General features: G+C 44.0%; 1 protein-coding gene across 1 annotated transcript in view; it reads right to left on the bottom strand.

Annotated features, from left to right (window-relative positions):
• Positions 1-20,361, bottom strand: part of MINDY4 (MINDY lysine 48 deubiquitinase 4) — a 110,246-nt gene extending 89,885 nt beyond the window's left edge. Inside the window, exons 1-3 of the mRNA XM_061198649.1 lie at positions 20,253-20,361; positions 14,052-14,171; positions 10,656-10,891 (exon numbers count right to left, since the gene is read on the bottom strand). Coding sequence (XP_061054632.1) covers positions 10,656-10,891; positions 14,052-14,171; positions 20,253-20,315 — 419 coding nt within the window. The 5' untranslated portion in view covers positions 20,316-20,361. The remainder of the gene's footprint in view (positions 1-10,655; positions 10,892-14,051; positions 14,172-20,252) is intronic.
• Between the last annotated feature and the right edge of the window lie 858 nt (positions 20,362-21,219).

Genomic DNA, 21,219 nt, shown 5'->3' with positions numbered 1-21,219 from the left:
TAGAAAAAGAGCTCAGACTTGTGGTTACAAGAAGCAGGGGGTAGGTGGAGGGGGAATTGGATGAAGGTGGTCAAAGGTGTAAACTTCCACTTATAAGATAAATGAGCTCTAGGGATGTAATGTACCACATGATCAATATAATGAACACTGCTGTATGTTATATATGAGAGGTGTTAAGAAATGAAATCCTGAGTAGGGGCAAGATGGCGGAAGAGTAAGACGCGGAGATCACCTTCCTTCCCACAGATACAGTATAAATACATCTACACGTGGAACTGCTCCTACAGAACACCCACTGAACGCTGGCAGAAGACGTCAGACCTCCCAAAAGGCAAGAAAATCCCCACGTACTTGGGTAGGGCAAAAGAAAAAAGAAATAACAGAGACAAAAGAATAGGGACGGGACCTGCACCAGTGGGAGGGAGCTGTGAAGGAGGAAAGGTTTCCACACACTAGGAAGCCCCTTCACGGGCAGAGACTGAGGGTGGCAGAGGGGGGAAGCTTCAGAGCCATGGAGGAGAGCGCAGCCACAGGGGTGCGGAGGGCAAAGCGGAGAGATTCCCGCACAGAGGATCGGCGCCGAGCAGCACTCACCAACCCGAGAGGCTTGTCTGCTCACCCGCCGGGGTGGGCGGGGGCTGGGAGCTGAGGCTCGGGCTTCGGTCGGATCGCAGGGAGAGGACTGGGGTTGGCGGCGTGAACACAGCCTGAGGGGGCTAGTGCACCATGGCTAGCCGGGAGGGAGTCCAGGAAAAAGTCTGCAGCTGCAGAAGAGGCAAGAGACTTTTTCTTGCCTCTTTGTTTTGCGGTGCGCAAGGAGAGGGGATCCAGAGCGCCGCTTAAACGAACTCCAGAGATGGGCGCGAGCCGCGGCTATCAGCGCGGACCCCAGAGACGGGCATGAGACGCTAAGGCTGCTGCTGCCGCCACCAAAAAGCCTGTGTGTGAGCACAGGTCACTCTCCACACCGCCCCTCCCGGGAGCCAGTGCAGCCCGCCACGGCCAGGCTCCCGTGATCCGGGGTCAACTTCCCCGGGAGAACGCACGGCGCGCCTCACGCTGCTGCAACGTCATGCCGGCCTCTGCCGCCGCAGGCTCGCCCCGCCTCCTCCGTACTGCTCCCTCCCCCCGGCCTGACTGAGCCAGAGCCCCCGAATCAGCTGCTCCTTTAACTCCGTTCTGTCTGGGCGGGGAACAGACGCCCTCAGGCGACCTACATGCAGAGGCGGGTCCAAATCCAAAGCTGAACCCCAGGAGCTGTAGGAACAAAGAAGAGAAAGGGAAATCTCTCCCAGCAGCCTCAGAAGCAGCGGATTAAAGTTCCACAAACAACTTGATGTGCCTGCATCTGTTGAATACCTGAATAGACAACGAATCATCCCAAATTTAGGAGGTGGACTTTGGGAGCAGGATATATTAATTTTTCCCCTTTTCCTTTTTTCGTGAGTGTATATGTGTATGCTTCTGGGTGAGATTTTGTCTGTATAGCTTTGCTCTCACCGTTAGTCCTAGGGTTAGGTCCGTCCGTTTTTTTGTTTGTTTGTTTTGTTTTTCTTGTTCTTTTTGGTTTTTTCTGTTTTTTTACTTAAAAATTTTTTTCCCTAATAAATGTTTTCTTAATAATTTTTTCCTTATTTTCTATTTTTAAAAAATTTTAAAAAAATTTTTTAATAAGTTTTTTCATATTTATTTTAAAAAATTAAAAAAATTTTTTTCTTAATAAATTTTTTTCTTAATAATTTTTTTCTTATTTTTTATTATAAAAAATTAATAAATCTATTTTTAAAAATTAAAAAAATTTTTTTCTTAATAAATTTATTCTTAATAATTTTTTTCTTATTTTTTATTATAATAGCTTTATTTTATTTTATTTTATCCTCTTTCTTTCTTTCTTTCTATTTTTTCTCCCTTTTATTCTGAGCCGTGTGGATGAAAGGCTCTTGGTGCTCCAGCCAGGCATCAGGGCTGTGCCTCTGAGGTGGGAGAGCCAACTTCAGGACACTGGTCCACAAGAGACCTCCCAGCTCCACGTAATACCAAACGGCGAAAATCTCTCAGAGATCTCCATCTCAACATCAAGACCCAGCTTCACTCAACGACCAGCAAGCTACAGTGCTGGACACCCTAAGCCAAACAACTAGCAAGACAGGAACACAACCCCACCCATTAGCAGAGAGGCTGCCTAAAATCATAATAAGGCCACAGACACCCCAAAAAACACCACCAGATGTGGACGTGCCCACCAGAAAGACAAGATCCAACCTCATCCACCAGAACACAGGCACTAGTCCCCTCCACCAGGAAGCCTACACAACCCATGGAACCAACCTTAGCCACTGGGGACAGATACCAAAAACAACGGGAACTACGAACATGCAGCCTGTGAAAAGGAGACCCCAAACACAGTAAGATAAGCAAAATGAGAAGACAAAAAAACACACAGCAGGTGAAGGAGCAGGGTCAAAACACACCAGACCTAACAAATGAAGAGGAAATAGGCAGTCTACCTGAAAAAGAATTCAGAATAATGATAGTAAAGATGATCCAAAATCTTGGAAATAGAATAGACAAAATGCAAGAAACATTTAACAAGGATGTAGAAGAACTAAAGAGGAACCAAGCAACAATGAAAAGGACAATAAATGAAATTAAAAATACTCTAGATGGGATCAATAGCAGAATAACTGAGGCAGAAGAACGGATAAGTGACCTGGAAGATAAAATGGTGGAAATAACTATTGCAGAGCAGAATAAAGAAAAAAGAATGAAAAGAACTGAGGACAGTCTCAGAGACCTCTGGGACAACATTAAACGCACCAACATTCGAATCATAGGGGTCCCAGAAGAAGAAGAGAAAAAGAAAGGGACTGAGAAAATATTTGAAGAGATTATAGTTGAAAACTTCCCTAATATGGGAAAGGAAATAGTTAATCAAGTCCTGGAAGCACAGAGAGTCCCATACAGGATAAATCCAAGGAGAAACACACCAAGACACATATTAATCAAACTATCAAAAATTAAATATAAAGAAAACATATTAAAAGCAGCAAGGGAAAAACAACAAATAACACACAAGGGAATCCCCATAAGGTTAACAGCTGATCTATCAGCAGAAACTCTGCAAGCCAGAAGGGAGTGGCAGGATATACTTAAAGTGATGAAGGAGAAAAACCTACAACCAAGGTTACTCTAGCCAGCAAGGATCTCATTCAGATTTGATGGAGAAATTAAAACCTTTACAGACAAGCAAAAGCTGAGACAGTTCAGCACCACCAAACCAGCTTTAAAACAAATGCTAAAGGAACTTCTCTAGGCAAGAAACACAAGAGGAGGAAAACACCTACAATAACAAACCCAAAACATTTAAGAAAATGGGAATAGGAACATACATCGATAATTACCTTAAATGTAAATGGATTAAATGCTCCCACCAAAAGACACAGACTGGCTGAATGGATACAAAAACAAGACCCATATATATGCTGTCTACAAGAGACCCACTTCAGACCTAGAGACACATACAGACTGAAAGTGAGGGGATGGAAAAAGATATTCCATGCAAATGGAAATCAAAAGAAAGCCGGAGTAGCAATTCTCATATCAGACAAAATAGACTTTAAAATAAAGACTATTACAAGAGACAAAGAAGGACACTATATAATGATCAAGGGATCGATCCAAGAGGAAGGTATAACAATTGTAAATATTTATGCACCCAACATAGGAGCACCTCAATACATAAGGCAAATACTAACAGCCATAAAAGGGGAAATCGACAGTAACACAATCATAGTAGGGGACTTTAACACCCCACTTTCACCAATGGACGGATCATCCAAAATGAAAATAAATAAGGAAACACAAGCTTTAAATGATACATTAAACAAGATGGACTTAATTGATATTTATAGGACATTCCACCCCAAAACAACAGAATACACATTTTTCTCAAGTGCTCATGGAACATTCTCCAGGATAGATCATATCTTGGGTCACAAATCAAGCCTTGGTAAATTTAAAAAAATTGAAATCGTATCAAGTATCTTTTCCAACCACAACGCTATGAGACTAGATATCAATTACAGGAAAAGATCCGTAAAAAATACAAACACATGGAGGCTACACAATACACTACTTAATAACGAAGTGATCACTGAAGAAATCAAAGGGGAAATCAAAAAATACCTAGAAACAAATGACAATGGAGACACGACGACCCAAAACCTATGGGATGCAGCAAAAGCAGTTCTAAGAGGGAAGTTTATAGCAATACAAGCCTACATCAAGAAACAGGAAACATCTCGAATAAACAACCTAACCTTGCACCTAAAGCAATTAGAGAAAGAAGAACAAAAAAACCCCAAAGCTAGCAGAAGGAAAGAAATCATAAAGATCAGATCAGAAATAAATGAAAAAGAAATGAAGGAAACAATAGCAAAAATCAATGAAACTAAAAGCTGGTTCTTTGAGAAGATAAACAAAATTGATAAACCATTAGCCAGGCTCATCAAGAGAAAAAGGGAGAAGACTCAAATCAATAGAATTAGAAATGAAAAAGGAGAAGTAACCACTGACACTGCAGAAATACAAACGATCATGAGAGATTACTACAAGCAACTCTATGCCAATAAAATGGACAACCTGGAAGAAATGGACAGATTCTTAGAAATGCACAACCTGCCGAGACTGAACCAGGAAGAAATAGAAAATATGAACAGACCAATCACAAGCACTGAAATTGAAACTGTGATTAAAAATCTTCCAACACACAAAAGCCCAGGACCAGATGGCTTCACAGGCGAATTCTATCAAACATTTAGAGAAGAGCTAACACCTATCCTTCTCAAACTCTTCCAAAATATTGCAGAGGGAGGCACACTCCCCAACCCATTCTACGAGGCCACCATCACCCTGATACCAAAACCAGACAAAGACGTCACAAAGAAAGAAAACTACAGGCCAATATCACTGATGAACATAGATGCAAAAATCCTCAACAAAATACTAGCAAACAGAATCCAACAGCACATTAAAAGGATTATACACCATGATCAAGTGGGGTTTATTCCAGGAATGCAAGGATTCTTCAATATACGCAAATCAATCAACGTGATACATCATATTAACAAATTGAAGGAGAAAAACCATATGATCATCTCAATAGATGCAGAGAAAGCTTTCGACAAAATTCAACACCCATTTATGATAAAAGCCCTGCAGAAAGTAGGCATAGAGGGAACTTTCCTCAACATAATAAAGGCCGTATATGACAAACCCACAGCCAACATTGTCCTCAATGGTGAAAAACTGAAACCATTTCCACTAAGATCAGGAACAAGACAAGGTTGCCCACTCTCACCACTATTATTCAACATAGTTTTGGAAGTGTTAGCCACAGCAATCAGAGAAGAAAAAGAAATAAAAGGAATCCAAATCAGAAAAGAAGTAAAGCTGTCACTGTTTGCAGATGACATGATACTATACATAGAGAATCCTAAAGATGCTACCAGAAAACTACTAGAGCTAATCAATGAATTTGGTAAAGTAGCAGGATACAAAATTAATGCACAGAAATCTCTTGCATTCCTATATACTAATGATGAAAAATCTGAAAGTGAAATTAAGAAAACACTCCCGTTTACCACTGCAACAAAAAGAATAAAATATCTAGGAATAAACCTACCTAAGGAGACAAAAGACCTGTATGCAGAAAATTATAGGACACTGATGAAAGAAATTAAAGATGATACAAATAGATGGAGAGATATACCATGTTCTTGGATTGGAAGAATCAACATTGTGAAAATGACTCTGCTACCCAAAGCAATCTACAGATTCAATGCAATCCCTATCAAACTACCACTGGCATTTTTCACAGAACTAGAACAAAAAATTTCACAATTTGTATGGAAACACGAAAGACCCCGAATAGCCAAAGCAATCTTGAGAACGAAAAATGGAGCTGGAGGAATCAGGCTCCCTGACTTCAGACTATATTACAAAGCTACAGTAATCAAGACAGTTTGGTACTGGCACAAAAACAGAAATATAGATCAATGGAACAGGATAGAAAGCCCAGAGATAAGCCCACGCACATATGGTCACCTTATCTTTGATAAAGGAGGCAAGCATATACAGTGGAGAAAAGACAGGCTCTTCAATAAGTGGTGCTGGGAAAATTGGACAGGTACATGTAAAAGTATGAAATTAGAACACTCCCTGACACCATACACAAAAATAAACTCAAAATGGATTAAAGACCTAAGTGTAAGGCCAGACACTATCAAACTCTTAGAGGAAAACATAGGCAGAACACTCTATGACATAAATCACAGCAAGATCCTTTTTGACCCAGCTCCTAGAGAAATGGAAATAAAAACACAAATAAACAAATGGGACCTAATGAAACTTAAAAGCTTTTGCACAGCAAAGGAAACCATAAACAAGACCAAAAGACAACCCTCAGAATGGGAGAAAATATTTGCAAATGAAGCAACTGACAAAGGATTAATCTCCAAGATTTACAAGCAGCTCATGCAGCTCAATAACAAAAAAACAAACAACCCAATCCAAAAATGGGCAGAAGACCTAAATAGACATTTCTCCAAAGAAGATAAACAGATTGCCAACAGACATATGAAAGAATGCTCAACATCATTAATCATTAGAGAAATGCAAGTTAAAACTACAATGAGGTACCATCTCACACCGGTCAGAATGGCCATCATCAAAAAATCTAGAAACAATAAATGCTGGAGGGGGTGTGGAGAAGAGGGAACACTCTTGCACTGTTGGTGGGAATGTAAATTGATACAGCCACTATGGAGAACAGTATGGAGGTTCCTTAAAAAACTAAAAATAGAACTACCATACGACCCAGCAATCCCACTACTGGGCATATACCCTGAGAAAACCATAATTCAGAAAGAGTCATGTACCAAAATATTCATTGCAGCTCTTACAATAGCCAGGACATGGAAGCAACCTAGGTGTCCATCATCGGATGAATGGATAAAGAAGATGTGGCACATATATACAATGGAATATTACTCAGCCATAAAAAGAAATGAAATGGAGGTGTTTGTAATGAGGTGGACGGAGTTAGAGTCTGTCATACAGAGTGAAGTAAGTCAGAAAGAGAAAAACAAATACAGTATGCTAACACATATATATGGAATCTAAGGAAAAAAAAAAAAAAAAAAAAAAAAGGCCATGAAGAACCTAGTGGCAAGACGGGAATAAAGACACAGACCTACTAGAGAATGGACTTGAGGATATGGGGAGGGGGAGGGGTGAGATGTGACAGGGTGAGAGAGTGTCATGGACATATATACACTACCAAATGTAAAATAGATAGCTAGTGGGAAGCAGCCGCATAGCACAGGGAGATCAGCTCGGTGCTTTGTGACCACCTAGAGGGGTGGGATAGGGAGGGTGGGAGGGAGGGAGATGCAAGAGGGAAGAGATATGGGAACATATGCATATGTATAACTGATTCACTTTGTTATAAAGCAGAAACTAACACATCATTGTAAAGCAATTATACTTCAATAAAGATGTTTAAAAAAAAAAAAGAAATGAAATCCTAAGAGTTCTCATCACAAGGGAAAATATTTTTTTCTTTTTCTTTTCTTTTGTATCTATATGAGATGATAGATGTTCACTAAACTTATTGTGGTCATCATTTCATGGCCTATATAAATCAAATCATTATGTTGTACAACTTAAACTTATACAGTGCTGTATGTCAATTCTATATCAATAAAACTGGAAGAAAAAAAATAACTGTTTTCCAAATAATAGAGGTACAATCAAGAATGCCAGTTCATTTTCTTCCCAAGTTCCAAAAGGCCTTATTTTTCAGATTTCTCCATCGCTCCAGTGTTTAGTGGCCTTTTAGAATTCTATACTCCTGCTTTTAAGAAAATGCAAACAAAGGAAGCCCCCAAACCTTATGAATCATGGAATTTAAATTAAACATTTTGAATTATAAGTATCCTCCATCACAAAGTGGTCCATTCCCATGGCTTCCAGAGGAAAAGAACAGTGCTCCATGACAGGGATTCTGAAAATGCAGAGGATGGGAGGCTGAGTGATGGCCTCCTGAAGATGTTCACAACCTATTCCCTGGAACCTGTGAATATGTTACTTTACATGGCAAAAGAAAAGGACTTCGCAGACGTGATTATGTTAAGAATCTTGAGATGGGTACATTATCCTAGATTGACTGTGTGGGCCCAATGCAATCACGGGGGTCCTTATTAGAGGGAGACAGGAGGATGAGAGTCAGTAGTAGGAGATGTGACACAGAAGCAGGGGTTGTAGTGATGTGCTTTGAAGATGGAGGAAGCAGCCACAAGCCCAGGAATATAGGCAGCCTCTAGAACTTGAAGAATGAAAGGAAACAGATTCTCCCCTCAAAGCCTCTGGAAAGAACCAGCCCTACTGACACCTTGCCATTAGCCCAGTGAGACCAATTTTGGACTTCTGACCTCAGAACTGTAAAATAAATAAATTGGTGTTGCTTTAGGACACCATGATGGTTAAATTTTGTATGTCAACTTGGCTAGGCTATGGTGCCCAGTTGTTTGGTCAAACACTAGTCTAGATGTTGCCGTGAAGATATTTTTATATTGTGATTAATTAACATATTGTGATTAATATCTACAATCAGTTGACTTTAAGTAAAGGACATCACCCTAGATAATACAGGTGGGCTTCATTCAATCAGTTGAAGACCTTAAGAGCAAAAACAAAGGTTTCCCAAAGAAGTAATTCTGCCTCAAGACTGTAACACATCAGACCTGTCGGGATCAGTAGCCACATGGCTGCGCCCATCTCGGGCCACGGGGCCCGGAACCTGCTGCAGTTCCTGAGGCTGGTGGGGCAGCTCAAGAGAGTCCCACATACTGGTTGGGTATACAGAAATGTCCAGAAGCCAGAGAGCATATCAGATCACATGTATAGGATGGCAATTACGGCTCTGGTGACCAAAGATGAAAATCTTAACAAAGACCAGTTTGTTTTGAACTCTAGTATGCTTATGGTTGAAATTCATGTGGGCATCTTGCAATTCATCCACAAGATGTAAAATCCATAAAACTCTCAGAGGAAAACATAGGCAGAACACTCTATGAAATAAATCATAGCAAGATCCTTTTTGACCCACCTCCTAGAGTAACGGAAATAAAAACAAAAATAAGCAAATGGGACCTAATGAAACTTAAAAGCTTTTGCACAGCAAAGGAAACCATAAACAAAACAAAAAGACAACTCTCAGAATGGGAGAAAATGTTTGCAAATGAAGCAACTGACAAAGGATTAATCTCCAAAATATACAAGCAGCTCATGCAGCTCAATATCATAAAAAACAAACAACCCAATCCAAAAATGGGTGGAAGACCTAAATAGACATTTCTCCAAAGAAGATATACAGATTGCCAACAAACACATGAAAGGATGCTCAACATCACTAATCATTAGAGAAATGCAAATCAAAACCACAATGAGGTATCACCTCACACCGGTCAGAATGGCCATCATCACAAAATCTACAAACAATAAATGCTGGAGAGGGTGTGGAGAAAAGGGAACCCTCTTGCACTGTTGGTGGGAATGTAAATTGATACAGCCACTATGGAGAACAGTATGGAGATTTCTTAAAAAACTAAAAATAGAACTACCATATGACCCAGCAATCCCACTACTGGGCATATACCCTGAGAAAACCATAATTCAAAAAGTCTGTATCACAATGTTCATTGCAGCACTGTTTACAACAGCCAGGACATGGAAGCAACCTAAGTGTCCATTGACAGATGAATGGATAAAGACTATGTGGCACATATATACAATGGAATATTACTCAGCCATAAAAAGAAACGAATTTGAGTTATTTGTAGTGAGGTGGATGGACCTAGAGTCTGTCATACAGAGTGAAGTAAGTCAGAAAGAGAAAAACAAATACCATATGCTAACACATATACATGGAATCTAAAAAAAAAAAAATGGTTCTCACGAACCTAGGAGCAGGATAGGAATAAAGATGCAGATGTAGAGAATGGACTTGAGGACACGGGTGGGGGGAAAGGGGAAGCTGGGACGAAGTGAGAGAGTGGCATGGACATATATACACTACCAAATGTAAAACAGATAGCTAGTGGGAAGCAGCTGCACAGCACAGGGAGATCAGCTCGGTGCTTTGTGACCACTTAGAAGGGTGGGATAGGGAGGGTGGGAGGGAGATGCAAGAGGGAGGTGATATGGGGATATATGTATATGTATGGCTGATTCACTTTGTTATACAGCAGAAACTAACACAACATTGTAAAGCAATTGTACTCCAATAAAGATGTAAAAAAAAAAAAAAAAAAGACTGTAACACAGAAATCCTGCCTGAGCTTCCAACATGCCAGTCTGCTCTATAGATCTCAGACTCGCCAGCCCAGCAACCACATGGACCAATTCCTTAAAATAAATCTCTTTATTTAAATATATATTTATGCACATATATATTTATACATATACACATTTATATCCTATTGGTTCCTTTTGGTTTTGTTTCTCTGGAGAACCCTATTACAGCCACTGAGTTTACAGTAATTTGTTATAGCAGAAATAAGAAACTAATCCACAGTATAAATGAGAAGAGGTACCTGGCTTTGCTTGTTTCTGACAATGATGTTCTCCAACTCGCATCTTCATTTGCAAGGTCATATATATTTACCAGCGTGGTCTCTGAGCATCTCAATGGTAATTTGTTACTTTTCTTTGGTATTGAGAGTGCAGGCATTAGTGTTTCTTGAGTAAAATTGTTACCAGTATTTCCAAAGTGATCCAGAAAATATCTGGTGATGAGTTCAAGGTTTGTTTTTAGAGGATTTCCCTTTGCCTATCATCAGAAGAAAAAAAATCATTAATTTTATGTACAGCTTCGGGGAAGGGAGGGAAAGACAGCCATCACAATTCTTTGACATAGTTTATCAACTTCTTACTCATCCATACATTCTCTCAGCAAACATTCACTGACTGCTTATTATATGTCAGGTACTGTGTTAGGTAGCAACACAGATGAAGACAAAATCAGTACCCTAAAGGAACTGCTATCCAATGCATGAGTCAGGAGATTCAACGAACAATTGTAATAAAATGTGATATGAACAGAGGAATACCCGAGCAAATTTCCTCTTGTTTTTTTTTTCCTGGGAATAACTTTACAAAATATATATCCTTTTATTAAAAAAAAAAATTAAGTCTTTATGATCGCTAACCCTATAACTTTATAAACATTTGGGACTTGAATGATTTCTTAGTTTATGTACTCTACATTTAACACTGGGCACAAGGAATTACAGAGACAACGCTGCAGAAAGTTAGCGCAAGAGCATAGAGAGGCAGTCAGGATTGACTCCGTTTACACCCCAATCTTTAAAAAAGATAAAATGTAACTCTTTTTTTTTTTAATAAATTTATTTATTTTTGGCTGCATTGGGTCTTAATTGCTGCACGCGGGCTTTCTCTAGTCGCGGTGAGCGGGGGCTACTCTTTGTTGTGGTGTGCGGGCTTCTCATTGCAGTGGCTTTTCTTGTTGCGGAGCACGGGCTCTAGGCACACGGGCTCAGTAGTTGTGGATTGCAGGCTCTAGAGCACAGGCTCAGTAGTTGTGGTGCACAGGCTTAGTTGCTCCGCAGCACGTGGAATCTTCCCGGATCAGGGCTCAAACCCGTGTCCCCTGCATTGGCAGGCGGATTCTTAACCACTGCGCCACCAGGGAAGTCCAAAATGAAACTCTTTAGTAGTAGGTTTTGGAAATAAGTGGTATCAGTATTTCCCTACCCTGACAGCACTAAATATTACCTTTGGAGGTTTTTTTAAAAGACTGATTCTCAGGCCCCGCTGAGTCTTACTAAGCCAGAATCACCAAGATTAGAAACTTGATTTCTTTTAGAAAGTCTCGTAAGTAATTTGTACAGACACAGTTATCCAAGCAGCAATCCACAGGCTGGCCTCAGGGGCTAGACCATGTGTCAGTCCGCACCCCACCTGCCCAGTAACACCCAGGCCCTTTGGAACTGCGGCCAGGCATGGGGCATGTGGTGAGTTTGCAGTCAGAGTGGTAAAGTGCCTGATAAAGAGCCTGGCACAGAGGGAACCCTCGGGTGAATCCAGTCTTTCCCCCTTTCTATTCCCTTGACCTACACAGCAGAACTCTGGGACCAAGACCCACAGGGTTATGATCAAACTCAACAGAATTATCAGGCAGTCAAAATCAGGGGACAGTTTTATTTTTTTTAGAATGGGACCCAAAAAGCTATTTTGTCTAAGTCTAGATGAAACTTACAAGGAAGAGAGCTGGGGGGGGACGTTAAATAATTATTTCAACCTTCTTGTTTTTCTTTCAATACGAGAGATTTCAGAAACAAGCAAAGCCAGGTACCTCTTCTCATCACTTTGCTCATAATAGATACAGCCTTTATATGAATCTAGATACCATTTTTCGAAACCTCAATTTTACATAGGCATTTTATCTACTGCACACTTAATAGGGAAAAACAAGTTACTGGAATTAACATTAAATTGGCAGGGCTTTCCCAGAATCACTCTAGCTTTGCGCTGAGTGAACGTCAAAATTATAATGCCATAGATAGATTAATGAGTATATTTTCCTGTAAAATATAAGCTCCAATTCATTGTATAACAGCTAATAACTACTGTATAAATCAAATTATCAGGGCACTTATCAAGATCTAATGAAAATATCTTAAGTATCTTAAGATAACAGTTACCTTAGGGAGACTATACCACAGTGAAGAAATAAAAATAACTTGAATGGCAAAGATGCTTCTGGGAAATTAGGTAAAGATGTATTTACATAAAAATTCCACTGTGCAGCAACGGTTAATTGAATTTTCTGCTTAACTGTCTCACTCTCTGTGGAAAATCTTTTTAAAATGTACAGTCCACTCTCCTGCCTTAAAAGACAGCCAGAGGAGGATTGCTGAGTATCTGCTACCTGGGGCAACAGTCTCCTGTCTACAGGAGATGGAGGGGCCTGAGTGTCACTGCAGGACCCAGAGGATGAAGGTCTTTACTGGGCCTCTGGTAGGACTTCACCTGGCTGCCACTTGTGATAAATGCTGAACGACATGATCACGAAGTTCTTTCCAACTCTGACACTGTGCCCTCCCACAAGGCATCTGCTGGAGAGCCCATTCTTGAATCAAATTATAGCATTCTCTGTTCTTACAGAAAGAGCAATTAATTCAGAATGGTAGCTTCATTCCTTCGTTCCTGTATATTCATTCACTCGCTCATTCATTCATAAATACACACTATTTACTATGTCATCAGTCCCATGTCAAGTATGGGGATACAACGTATCCTGCACCCTCCAAGGTAGTGCGGGAGGCAGATCCTAATTAAACCACCACACAAGTAAGTATTCTATTATAAACATAATAAGCCACAACAAAGGAAAAATAAGGGGTACTCTGAAGGCTTGTAACAGAAAGTGGAGGCATCGAGGCTGGGGGATCAGGGAAGCACCCCGAGGTGCCTGTTCCATTTGCTACCTCAACTCCAACGCACCCGGCTTAGCTGAACCCAAGCCCTGCATCTGCCTGAATTAAATGTCACAGTGACCTTAAGAAAAAGGTGTTACTCAGAACTGCAGAAGGAAAACCATATGCAGGCAGAGAATGGAAATTTTTAGCATAACTGAATGCTATATTTTTAAGTACAGTCTTACTAAAAATAGCCTCATGGGGGGAGGAGGGAGCACCGGGAATAATTGTCGCAGGCTCGGGTTCAAAATGCGCCCCAGAGCTGCGCACGCGCAGCGCGGTATGCCAGTGGGGTGCGGCCAACTCAGGCTGGAAACCCCACACACACAGTTGGGATTTGTCCGCCCTCAGCCTGGTCTGTTTCTCCCTGACTGCATGTATGGCAAGCCTCGGGCCACTGGTCTCGGATGACCTGGCAGGGCTCATGAGTGCTTCTGACGTTGCCACATTCCGTTCCAGAACTCCGTACCACACGTTAAAAGCATGTACCTTGTTCTCCTTGTAGAGAACTTCAAGATGCAAAACCTTTCGGAGATGGTTTCTGCTGTTTATGCTGAGATCAGAGCGTGGGCGTTCCTGGTCCATGGTCACACACGTCTTCTTTAAGCCCTGAGGGAAGAACTCTGAATCACTCTTTACCATTTTAAATCAAAACCTTCTGAGCTCTGACTCAGAGGATAAACAAACGACTGTTGATGTTCCTTACGATCATCTTCTCCTGCCTTCCTCTCAGGATACTGGGAGGACCAAAAACTGACTTAAGCATTTATTTTTATATAACCTTTACACTTGATATCATCTTCACAATTATTATTCCAAATCTTACAGCCACCCTGTGGGCTGGGCTCAGGCTGGAGTTGTCAGCGCGTTTTATAGAAAAGGAAAGTGAAATCCGGGTAACAACTGTCTGGACCGAGGCTGGCTCAGGAGCCCTGGGTTTGGCCTAGATTTGGGGCCACAGGATATGAAGCTTTAAAAATAAACAAAAGGAAAAGCATAAACAAAAGGCCAATATTCATTCCCTTCTTCTTTCAGATGGGGCACCAGGGTCGATTTGTCCAACATAACACAGTGGACTCACATAGCGGGAGTTCTGACCATCCCAGGCTGCGAGGCGGTGATGCGAGGACCCAGACTCACAGGAAGCACGTGGTAAGCATCTGCAGTGCCCCAGTGCAGCCGCTTTCCATCATCCCGCCCTGAACTCCCAGAAGGCCAGCCATGGGAAGCACTATTCCCCCTAAAAGCCTGGCTTCTTCATTCGAAAACGACAACAGCTGTGGCCTGCCCACCTCCCCAGGACGCAGTGATCACCAAATGGCGGAAGATGAGGAGATGCCTCACACACAGCTCAGCCTGGCATTAAGGGAGCCCCTTGCTCCTGATGGATCCAGACCCCAGTGCTAGCCAGGGGTCAGTGGCTCCCCTAGGCTTTGTATTCAGAATTTTACGGAGGCTCTCAGTGCTGGGAAAACAAGACAAAACCTGCTGCCTGCCATGAATTGGGACAAGAAGAATTTGTGAAACAAGACGTATGAACACAACCTCGATCCAAAAGAAATGAAAAGAAGTCTTGGGCGGGGGTGGGGGGGTGGGGAGGGGGGGCGGGAACAGAAAGAAATGTTGGGGAAAAGGTAGGGACATGCCTGGGTCCATTAAAGAGAGTCAGCTGGAAGGAGAGGTGGGACTCAAGAGGCACCTGCATTTCATGGGGGCTTAACCATGGCTTTCCCACCAAAGTGATGTGGAAACCTGTATAATGAGGGTCCCTCTCTTCTGGGTAACTCTTGATGTTCGTCAGCAGTTCAGATCAGCAAGTCTTGGCACACGTAACAAATTCCCTGGGATTGTGGTGCAAACTGGCGTTTGAAAACCACTGGAGCCGTGGACAAGGATGCCCTCAGAAATCAGCCAGTCATCGGTCCCATCATTCATTCAACAAACACTTGTCGTGCACCTACTCTGTGCCAGGCTCTGTTCTAGATGCAGGAGATATAGATGGATTATGGCCAAGCCCTGCCCTCATGGAACTGACATTCTGTTAGAGAAGCAAACCATAAACAAAGGGGTAAATGTACAGTACACCAGCTGCTAATATGCTCTGTTATGAAGACAGAGAAAACAGAGAGAGGAGACACTATTTTAGATAGTCAACTATTTATTGAGCATCATCCATGTGCTTGCTCACTCCTGTCTTCAAGTTTCCCCATCTGTTAAATGAAAGGAACAAACCATTAGTCCACTAGTTCATCTGCTAGAGGCGGAGGAGTGAACAGACCAAAGTCCTGGCCTTCATAGAGCTCACCTACTATCAGGAAAAAGACAACAAATAGAATATCCTATGGGAAAAAAAATACAGCAGAGTCAGGAAACAGAGAGGGCCAGGAGGGGGTGCAGGGCAGGGTTGCTACTTTATAAAAGGTGATCAGGAAAGGCTTCATGATTAAGTGACATTAGAGTTGAGACATGAGGGAACTAAGGGAGCAGATTGTGCAGACACTTGTGGGTAGTGTTCTACAAGGGCAAAGGCCCTGTGGCAGCTACAAGGAGGCCAGTACAGCTAGAGCCATGTAACTAGGGAAAAGTGTCAGGAAATGAGGTCAGAGAGGTTGCCCAGAGCTTGCTAAGGAAAGGCCTTGTCAGCTTTTGTAAAATGGAAAGGCTCCTGGAGGATTTGAAAAAAGGAGCATCCTGGACTAACTTATATTTGCAAAGGATCACTTGGCTGCTAGGCTGAGAACAGACTGTATGAGACAGGGGATTACGTATTAAGATTAGAAGGCTACTGAACAACTCACATGAAAGATGGAGGTGACTTGGACCAGGGTGGTTGTAGCAGAAGGGGGAATAAGTAGCTACATTCTTTAAGTGCTCTGATGGGAAAGCCTACAGATTTACTGATGGACTGCATGCAGGGTGCACAAAAAGGAAAAAAAGCCAGGAATGGTTCCAAAGGTTTTGGTCCAAGCAACCAGACAGTTAGTGATGCTACTTACTGAAGTGGGAAAAATTGCAGGAGGTGAAGGAATCAGGAATTGAGTTTTGAACGTGTTAAGTTGAGATGTTTATTGGATATCCAAGTGGAAATGTAACATAGGCAGTTGGAAAGAATGTAAGAGTTCAAGGAGAGGTCTTGGCTAGAGATAGACATTTGGAAATTGTCAGCATATCGATGGTATTGGAACCCACAACAGTGGTGGAAGTGGGTGGTAAGTGAATGGAGAAGAGAAGAGGGCCAGAGACTCAGTCTTTAAGCCCACCAGCATGCACAGCTCAGGAAGCCAGGGGGGGACTTGCCAGGAACCTGAGAAGGTATAGAAGGAAAACCAGGAGGGGCTGATCTCCAGAAGCCAAGGGGAATGAGTTTCCAAGAAAGGCATAATCAACTGAGTCAAACACAATTGTTAGATCAATAAGTGTAAGGACTGAAAATCAGAAGTCATTGGTGAACTTGACAAGAGTTGTTTCCATGGAGTGATGGGGACAAAAGCCTGATTAAAGTGGGTTTGAGAAAACAGGGAGAAGAATTAGAATCAGAGCATACAGAGCCCTTTCATGGGTTTTGCTATAAAAGAGAAAGAGACTAGTAGCTGGAGGGGCTTGGGGGTCAAGACGGAATTGGTAGGAGCACGTATACATGTTGATAAGACTAACCCAGCAGAGAAAGCAAAATGTATGATACAATACAGAGAGATGATGATAACTGCACCAGTGTCCTGGAACACACAAGAGGGGACAGGCACACAGGGAGGGGTTGGCCTTACCCAGGAAGATGGAGAATTCATTCCTAAGAACAGGAGGCAGGGTGGGGCGAATAGTTCAGGCCCAGGAAGGTTAGTTACTGTGGTGGTAGGGCGTGCTGGAGTTTTCTCAAGGCTGCTTCTATTTTCTCAGTGAAATTAGAGGGGGAGGGGGCTTTGCAGCTTGAGGAGAGAGATGTGTGAAATGGTCGGCCAAGATTTGAGAGAGTGAACGGGCTGGAGAGGTATAAGAAGATGGGCGGGCATCCCTGAGGCATCACAGGGGTGAGTGGCCATGAATTTGGCATGAAACCATCAACACGGTGGTGTGTTTTCCCCCAGCCCCATTCAGCTCTGCAGTGCAGGCACAGAGTAGACCAAGCTGAATTTTTAACATCAGAGGAGTATAAAGAAGAGCGAGACAGGCAAGGGAGTTGAGCATGGTGTTGAGGGCGTGATTACAATGATGGGCGGGTAAGACATGAGGAGAGGTCACAAGAGGGCTGAGGAATGGTGAAAAGTTGGCAGGAACAGTGGAATGGAGATGGGAGTGAGGCTGAAGAATAGTTTATATCGGGCTACTGATGGGGGTGAGCTGGAAGTGAGGGACGATGGGATGCTTGGAACTGAGATTATGGAAACAAGCCTAGGGCATGACCACCTGGAAGGAGTGTCAAAGGGCAGATGGGACAGGTCCCTGCAGGAGAGGGAGGCTGGGGCACGAGAGGAGGGAGGCCTGGAAGGCTAGGGCACCAGAAGAGTCACCTTGGTGGACCCTGCCATTGCCAGGAGGCTGTCACGATTCTCCCTGCAGGGGGATCACGCTTGGAGGAGGCCAGTGTAGCTGGGTACAGAGTAGGTTGGAGGGTAGAGGAGGAGTAGTGGAAGGTGAGGTTCAAGGGGGAGCCGGCAGCTGCATCATGGGGAGCCTGGTAGGCCCTGGTGAGGCCTTCCCTGGGATTTTATTCTAATTGCAAAAGGAAGCGCATGGAGGGTTTTGGACAGAGGAGTGACATGATCTGACCTGCTCACCCTGGGCAGGTTTCTTCGCCTGCCAGTCTGATCATAGTCTTTCGTGAAAGGGAATAATTATACCTCTTTCAGGACTGTTATGAGGATTTGAGAAAATAAACAGGCATCTAGAAGGTACCCTGCACCACGATGGGCACTCTCTTGGTTAGAACTGCTCGGTACCTGCCTTGTGCCAAGCCCTGAGGGGAGTACACAGTCTCTGCCCCGGAGCAGAAGGTGATGAGCAAAGCAGCCAACCTGAGCTGCAGTTCCAGCTCTCCATGACTTTCTGAATGACTGCGGGCAACTCCTTTCTCCTCTCGGGGCTTTAGTGTGCCCCGATGAAAAGTAGGAAGGAGAGGAGACCAGGTGAACCAGACGACTGCCAAGATTCCGCCCAGTTCAGGTGTCAGCTCTGTGGACCTGTCTAGTGGGTGAGACAGGCAGATGTATAAACTATGACATGAGCACTGACGAGCAAACCACAGACAAATGAGTCAGTTATTTCAGCCGCAGTTACCTGAGACATCTTGAAGGAAATGGAACTTGGGATGGGCCATGGGTGGAACAGGGAAAAGAAAGCATGTGAGAGAAGCTGGAAATGAGATTGGGCTGGTAAGGTGAGGTCAAGCTACAGGGGAGCCTTGGATATCAGGTGAGGTCTCTGGATTTCGTTTGTACTCAAGAAAGGATAGGCATGAGGAAAACTCTCAGAGAGTTTTGCTTAGTAGCCCAGACTTAAAAGAAACGATGGCCGTGGTCAGCCTCACAGGGTGTATCACTGATATCCCGTGTGTAGCCAGGACTAGGTGATGGCAGGTCAACTAGCCATAAAAACAGAGCAGGTACAGTGAGGCCACATAGCATTTTAAATAAAAATACATTTTCAAAAAGCAAAGAAAGACACTTTCAAAACAGGTGCACCTCAGAGATGGGGGAGGGGACAATGTTGAATGCCTACTATGTGCCAGATACAGTGGCTGGGACCTGCCCGTACATTATTATTAATCTTCATTATAAATCTGCCAAGAGTAGGTCTTATTATTCCTCTTTTACAGATAGGGAAATCAAGGCAGTGAGTAAGGTACTCCAGCTTGAGCTGCTAATTAATAGCGGATATTTGAACTGTTCCCTCTGACTCCAAAGCCCTTCCCTTTCCCCCATTCAAAACACTGTTTATTTTGTCTGTGTGTGTCTTTTAATGCCAGACAAGAGCCCATCGTCCCCGCCCAACATGACACCAGGAGGACACCAAACACATAGCAGGTGGTCAGCCTGGGTCAGCAGTGGGTGCTTTCCCTACACACCCATACACAGTGACCCCCAGTGACCTCTTCCCCAGCCTGCCTTCATCTCCACTGTCAGGGCAGGTGGGAGCCAAGGACCTCCCCAACTTCTGAGTTCTCTGAAAACTCTCCTGGGACAAGACAATAGGAGAACTTAAAAACAAAACGACCTCAACGATTGAACTTCCCACTGATGAACAGGACTAAAAGGTTTGACTGGCAAGAACTTTTTTAGCCCTTTGGATTTCCTTTGGGGGGAAGTTCTTTCCTAGTGGGATGTAAGCCTTGGGACTGGTTATGGAGCCCGGCGGCAAGGCCGGCCTGCTGGGCTCCCAGAGCCTCGTGAACTTTAGGAAAATGGGGAGGGCCCAGGCCCCTGGTTCGCGCGCCCTGGAGGGAGATGCCCGGGAGGACGGCCGCGGTCCTGCCCCGCTTTGCGGGAAGTGCACCGTGACAGAAATGGCTCCTGGGAAATGTAGTTCCCCAGGCCCGGGAAAGTGGCGCTTGCATCGGGCATCTCTAGGGCAGGCAGCGGGCCGGGGAAGGGCTCCCTCCCCGAAGGTGCAGAGGTTGCAGAGGTGCCTCCAGACTGTTCCCCCCGCCACCCCCAAAATTGAGCAACTTCCCAGGGCTGTGAGGGCGGCGCCACGTACCTTCCTGCTGAGGAACTCCCTGACCAGGGAGGCCGCCACCTCCTCCACGAAGAGGGTGTCCATGCTCCGGTCTGCCCACGAGGCCGCAGCGCCTCAGCCCCAGATCCCGGGTCCGTTGGGGCCAATATGGCCGCGTTGCCGTGGCGACGGTGTCAGCAGAGCCGGAGAACTCCGCCCCTTCCCTGGGAGAGCGCGGGCTGGGAAGGCGGGAGGGAAGGGGCGGAGCAACCTTCAAACTTGCCCTGAGAGCTGGAGGCAGAACCCAGAAGGTACAAGCCCCGTGCATCCCAGGGATCAGGCCGCGGGCTCCGGGCTTGGGTCCTGGCACTGGCCCTGTCCATCTGGGTGGCCTAGAGCAAGTCGCTGTTCCAATCTGAGTCGCATCTCACAAGGTGTGAATTGGGGAGAGTGCCTGGCTTCTGGTTCCTAGAGGAGTAAACCCACAGTGAAGTGGCCCCTAGAGGTCCACCCCCAGCACCTCAGCCGTCTCCTGGGTTCCCCCAGGCTGACTCACCTTGGTTGGTCTCCGCTGCAGGGATGAGGAGGCCCAGGACTCTCTGCTGACTTGGTGCTCAAATTAAAGGGTGGATCCCTGGCCCCCTTGGTGCCTGCTTTCCCATAAGGAGACTGCCAGTTATTGAGCACCAGGCATTTACACACATTATCACATCTTTAATCCTACAACCTCCAGGCAAGGTGCTTGCTATCGGCCCATTCTTTAAACCAAGACACTGAGATTCAGAGAGGTTAAGATTGTGCTAAAGATCACACAACTAGGAACTGACAAGGCTAGGATTCCAGCCAAACCCATGCCTTTGCCCAGTACCAGCTTCCCCAAACTCAGTCACTTGGGGACCACCTTCACAATCTCTGCCCCATCTGCACATCACCCAGTGTATTGGTTTGCTAGCGCTGGTGTACAAAGTACCACACACTGGGTGGCTTAAACAACAGAAATGTATTCTCT

The sequence above is a fragment of the Eubalaena glacialis genome, chromosome 8, assembly GCF_028564815.1.
Source record: "Eubalaena glacialis isolate mEubGla1 chromosome 8, mEubGla1.1.hap2.+ XY, whole genome shotgun sequence".
NCBI lineage: Eukaryota > Metazoa > Chordata > Mammalia > Artiodactyla > Balaenidae > Eubalaena > Eubalaena glacialis.
Note: the sequence above shows the minus strand (reverse complement) of the source record. Positions and strands in the feature narration are given on the sequence as shown.